This window comes from Nyctereutes procyonoides, unplaced genomic scaffold (genome assembly GCF_905146905.1).
Source record: "Nyctereutes procyonoides isolate TBG_1078 unplaced genomic scaffold, NYPRO_anot_genome, whole genome shotgun sequence".
Classification (NCBI taxonomy): Eukaryota; Metazoa; Chordata; class Mammalia; order Carnivora; family Canidae; genus Nyctereutes; species Nyctereutes procyonoides.
In genome coordinates this window covers 452,825-458,581 of record NW_026575047.1, presented here as the reverse complement: position 1 = coordinate 458,581, position 5,757 = coordinate 452,825, and the positions used below count along the sequence as shown (strand labels likewise).

At 73.1% G+C, this 5,757-nt stretch overlaps 1 protein-coding gene across 1 annotated transcript; it reads left to right on the top strand.

Annotated features, from left to right (window-relative positions):
• Window positions 1–1,264: 1,264 nt before the first annotated feature.
• On the top strand, window positions 1,265–4,362 carry LOC129510358 (spondin-2-like). Its single transcript, XM_055326474.1, is given in 7 exon segments — window positions 1,265–1,415; window positions 1,754–1,979; window positions 2,250–2,473; window positions 2,551–2,742; window positions 2,925–2,970; window positions 2,973–3,098; window positions 3,861–4,362. Coding segments are annotated over 6 exon segments (996 nt in total). The 5' UTR covers window positions 1,265–1,415; window positions 1,754–1,756; the 3' UTR covers window positions 4,046–4,362.
• Window positions 4,363–5,757: the final 1,395 nt, after the last annotated feature.

Below are 5,757 nucleotides of genomic sequence, written 5' to 3'. Positions count from 1 at the left end.
AAGGAGGCGGAGGCCTCCCAGGAGCCCCCCCACGGGCCTAGGCTCCCCGGGCAGCCCGTCGCCCGGGCACCCTGGAGTCCAGGGGCTTTCCACGTGGGTGTGGGGCTGCCGGGACAGGAGAACCCCGTAAAATGGGCAAGCCCGAGGCCGCCACCGGACTGTGGGCCACCTGGACGCGGGCCCCGGCCCACCTCCTGCTTTGTGTCCACGGAAAGGGGCCACCGCGTGTCAGGGAGAGCGGGCGCAGGTGCCCGGCCGGTGCTGCGGGGCGCCCTCAGCAAGCAAGCGCGGGCACAGGTGGGGGCCCGGCGCCCCCCACAACGCCAGGCAGACCGACGGGCAGGGCCGTGGAACCAGGCCGCTGTGTCGCGCGGGCTTTCTTTTTGAAGAATGTAGTTGGTTTCCGTGAAGCGTTGTGCTGTTTACGTTAAGGCATTTTCCTTCGAGAGCAACTTGCTGCGCTCCGAGCGTTTCCGTTGTGGTTTCAAATAAGGGAGGTTCGGAGCTCTTGGGGCTCCTGTGGACTTGGAACAGCGGGGGGTCCCCGAAAGCAGAGTTCGAAAGCCCTGACTTAGGACCCGTGTGCAGCCTGATTTCCATGAAGTGCGGCTTAGGTCATTTGTTTGCATTCTATTCGCGTCGATTCTATTTATTCCGTCGCCGCCACTGGAATGTCAGGCGCGGCCAGAGCTCCCAGGCTCTCCGCTTAGCCTGAGGCCTCGGGCGGGCGCTCGGCCGGGCTCCCCGCTCCCCGGCGACCCGGGTTCTGGAAGCGTCTTCCCGACGGCGACGGCGCAGCGAGGGCCCTCGCCAGCCCGGCCTCCTTCTGCAGGCGCTGCCCCCCGCGGCCGCCTGTGCCCAAGGGCCTGCGGCCCCCCGCTGCCCCGGGAGGCCCCGGCCCGCGCGTGGACGGCGGCTGCTGCGCCCCGTGGGCCGCGCGGCCGACAGCCGGGGCCCGCCCGGGAGCCGGGCGTGTGGCCCACGGGCCGAGCGAGCGGGACCCACGTCCGGGCAGGAACGCGGCCCTCGGGCCCCGTGGGGGACGGACCCCGGCGCTCCCGGCCCTCCCGCCTCCCCGCCAACCGCGGGGCCAGCACCTCCAGGGGGACCCGGCGCCGCGGGGGGGCCGGGAGGCCCGAGGGCGGGACGCGGGAGGGAAGACAAAGGAAGGGGTGCGGCAAGTGGCAGGCGCCCGAGGGAGGAGCGTGACCTCAGCGCCAGAGACGCATCTGCTCGGCGGCGCCGGAGCCAGAGCCAGAGCGAGGCGCGCAGCCCCGGGAGCCCCCGCCCTGCCTCCCGCCCGGCTCTCGGCGGCCGCCGTCCGTGCGTCCCGGGCCGTGGGCCGGCCGGTGCTCTGCGCCCGCGGGGACCCTCCGCGGCCCGGCCGCCAGCCCTCCCGCCGCCGCCGCTGCTCGGTGAGTGCCGCGCCCGCCCGGCCCCGAGGGGGGAGGCCTGCGCCCGCGCCGGGCACCCCCCCCCCAGGCTCCCGGACCGAGGGCAGCGCGAGCTGCGGCCCCGGGGTGCGCCCGGGCACGGCTCCCGCACGAGGCCACGGGCGGGCTCCACATCCCCGAGGGGCTTGGAATCCAGCCCGAGCCTGACCCGGCTTTGCTTTCCGGGATGGGGCTCCGCTGGGCCGCGGGGGGGGGGGGGCAGGGGGGGCGGTGTGAGAAGGGAGCAGGGGTGCGGGGTGCGGAGGGGCGGCACTCCGGGCCCGCGGGGCCAGCTGGTGGTGTTCTCTCCGCCATCCCAGGTCATGGGAGCCCCGGGGCAGGCCACCGCCCGCGGCAGGGCCCTGTGGGCGCTGCTCCTGACCGCGCTGGGCTGCGCCGCGGGGCGGCCGCGGGGGGCAGAGTCCGTGTGCACCGCCCGGCCCCTGGCCCGGTACAGCATCACCTTCACGGGCAAGTGGAGCCAGGCGGCCTTCCCCAAGCAGTACCCCCTGTTCCGGCCGCCCGCGCAGTGGTCCTCCCTCCTGGGTAAGCCCCCGCTGCTCGCCCTGCAGGGGGACACTCTCCTGAGCTACCTCAGCGCCACAAATACCTGCGGGCACCTCCTGCTGGGTGCGGGCAATGCCCTGGGGTGCGGGGGGGCTGGGGGGGTGGATGCTGGTGACCCTGGGGAGGGCGCAGGGAGTGGGGGGAGCAGGGCGGCTGTCCTCGGGCCATGCCCTGGGGTGCAGGGGCGGGGTGGACGCTGGTGACCCAGGGGAGGGCGCGGCGCCGGGCCGCTCGCCCCCGCACCCCCAGGGGCGGCACACAGCTCCGACTACAGCTTGTGGAGGAAGAACCAGTACGTCAGCGACGGGCTGCGGGACTTCGCGGAGCGCGGCGAGGCCTGGGCCCTGATGCGGGAGATGGAGGCGGCGGCGGAGAAGCTGCAGAGCGTCCACGAGGTGTTCTCGGCGCCCGCGGTGGCCAGCGGCACCGGCCAGACGTCGGCGGAGCTCGAGGCCCACTCCCGGCACTCGCTGGTGAGCCGCGGCGGGCGGGGGTGGGGGTGGGGGTGGGGCGGTGGCCGCCGCCACCTGCTGAGCACTCCCCCCCCCAGGTGTCCTTCGTGGTCCGCATCGTCCCCAGCCCAGACTGGTTCGTGGGCGTGGACAGCCTGGACCTGTGTGACGGGGACCGCTGGAGGGAGCAGGTGGCCGTGGACCTGTACCCCTACGACGCTGGCACGGACAGCGGCTTTACCTTCTCGTCCCCCAACTTCGCCACCATCCCGCAGGACACGGTGACCGAGGTGAGCGCCCCGCCGGCTCCGGACCGTCCAGCAGGTGGCGCCCGGCCGGCGCGCAGCCCGTTCCCCGCCGCACAGAAGCCGGTGCCGGCGGGTCCGCGGTGCGGGGGAGGGGGGCGGAGTGATGTGCCCCCCCCGCACGAGCACCCCGCTCTGGCCGTGCCGACACCCCGCTCTCTCCACAGATAACCTCCTCCTCTCCCAGCCACCCTGCAAACTCCTTCTACTACCCCGGCTGAAATCCCTGCCCCCCATCGCCCGAGTGACCCTGGTGCGGCTCCGGCAGCACCCCAGGACCTTCGTCCTGCCCGCCCCGGGCCCAGTGGGCGGGGGCAATGAGATCCTGGACAGCCTCTCAGGTGAGCCTGGGCCCACCCCGCTGGCGGGAGCAACTGCGGGGGGCACCTGCGGGAGCATCTGCGGGAGGACCTGCGGGAGCGCCTGTGGGAACACCTGCAGGGAGGACCTGCGGGAGCGCCTGTAGGGAGCACCTGTGGGAACAGCTGCAGGGAGGACCTGCGGGAGCACGTAGGGGGAGCATCTGTGGGAGCACTTCAGGGGAGCACCTGGGGGAGCACCTCCGGGAGGATCTGCGGGAGCCTGGCCCGACTCCCCCGAGCCTGGGGCCCGTGCGGATTCCTGGGAGGCCCTGGCGTCCCGCTAGCTGCGCGGGGGTAGAGACACCACTCAGGTTCGCGGGTCCCACGGGGACCGTGACAGGGCGGCTGCGGGCTGCCCCGCACGCGGGAGGCCCTTACGTCAGGCTTAGAGTAATCGTCGATGGCGAGTGGCCACCACGCGGAGACAGAGTGACCCTCGGGGTCCAGAAACTGCCCCAGACGGGGCCGGCGTGACGCGCGCAGCCGGGGGGGGGGGGGGCAGGGCCGCGGGGCGGGGCGTCACGCGGGGACGGGCCGTGTAGGGTGTCGTGCATCCGGGGGCTCCGCGCGCTCAGCACGGGACGCGGTCCTGCGGGCGCCTCTGGGGGCTGGGGCTCGGGACCGAGATGCTCCTCTTGCCCGGCGTCCCCGGCGTCCCCGGCGTCCCGGCGCCCCGGCTCGGGAGCCCCGCCCGGAGGGCCTCGTGGCCGAGCTTGCTGACGCCTGTGTCCCGCCTGCCAGGCCCCGAGACGCCGCTGGACTGCGAGGTGTCGCTGTGGTCGCCCTGGGGGCTGTGCGGGGGTCCGTGCGGGCAGCTGGGGGCCAAGAGCAGGACGCGCTTCGTCCGCGTGCAGCCCGCCAACCACGGCGCCGCGTGCCCGGAGCTGCAGGAGGACGCCGACTGCGTCCCCGACGCCTGCGTCTGACGCCCCCGCGGCCTCGGCCCCCGCCGGGCCCCGCTCCCCGTGGCTCCGGGGCGGGAGCCTCGCGCGACACGCGCCTCCTTCCAGAAGCTTCCCTCCGGGGCGCGTGCCCGGCTCCTCCCCCCCGGGGGGCTCGGCCCACGCCGCTCGGAGCCGGACGCGCGCACGGACGCCGGGCCTGGCACGCGGTGCCCCAGGGCGGCCTGCGGAGAGCCCCGGGGGCGGCGTGACGCGCCTCGGACCTGCGCCCCGGGCGCGCACTCGCCACGGCCCCGCCCGCCCGTCGGGCCCAGACCCCCCCCCCCCGCCCGGGGCGCGGAGAGGGGGAGAGGGGCGGACGCCCGCCGCCTGTCCCGCCTCCCGTACTTGAATAAAGACCGACTCCTGAGCTCAGGGGCCCTCGTGTCGCGTTGCCTGCGAGGGCGCTGGGCGGGGCGCGGCCGGAGGAGGGGGCCCCGGGGCCCCCCCGGAGCCCAGCGGCGGCCCCCCCGACAGGCCCGCCGGCTCCCGGGTCAGCCCCCTGGGCCCTCGTTTGAGCTCACGGTCGGGCCTTGCGCGGCAGTACGGATCCCACGGGGGTCCCCCAGCCTCGGGCCGCGCCGGTCCCTCAGGGGACGACCAGAAGACGGGAAAGCCTGTTCCTGGGGACCCTTCCAGAACATTCTTCTTCTGCTTGGACACCTGCGGCATCAGATCCAGCAGCTATCCATCTCCCCCATCCTGTCCACTCTGCTTCCCTCTCCCCTCCCCTCCCCCCTCTTGGTCCTGTCCACTGTCCCCTCGATGCTCCCGCTGATTCTGAGCCACTGCGCTTCCACGCAGAGACCCCTCTCACCTCTGCGTCTCTTTCTCAAGATCACACCTCCCCAGCCCCCTCCCACCCAGTCTGTGAGGGGCCCTCGTGGATCCCACACACTCAGACCTGGGCGGCTAGACCGTCCCCACCCGCAGGAGCAGCCTGGGCAGGACACCGCTCCCAGCCTTGCACACACTCGGCGCCGTCCCTCTGAATTTCCTCCCATCTTGTCCCCGACTCGGTCATTCTCAGCAGCCAACGTCTGCCTCTCCTACCTCGGGAAGCTCTCCTCCTTCCCCCTTCCCCATCAAGTCCTCCTGCCCAGAAAGGATGCACCCCGCTTCCTGTTCCCAGTATCTCCCTCCATTGAGAGCCCCTCTGCTGCCATCGGGGGCTGCACGTCCCCTGCTCCGTGGCACCTGGGGACCACGCTCCTTGCTCTTTGTCCTCCCCGTCTGGGCAACACCAGGCTTGACCCCCACCCCACCCCTACCACCTGCCCTCCCCCACCAGACAGGCAGGGCTCCTTCCCCACCTCTGGATGGCGCCCCTCTGCCCCCCACCCCCTACCCCACCCCCCACCATTCCTCTCCCCAGAACAGATATATATCCCCGGTGGTCCCCTTGACTCTAGACCTAGGGGAGGAGGAATCAGTGTAAACAGCTGCGTGTGACCCTTCCTCCCCCGACAGGGAGTGGATTCACAGCCAATACGTTGGGCATGTCCTGCCGAATAGATGGGGGGGTGAGGAGGGGCTCCCCTGTGAGGTGTTCTCAGACGTTCCCTGTGGATCTCTGCACCCCTCACTGGGCACAACTGAGATGCTCCATGATACAGTGCTTTCCAGTGGTGGGGTACCAGCCTGTGCCCCCCACCCCAGCCGAGCACCCCCCACCCCAGCCGAGCACCCCCACCCCA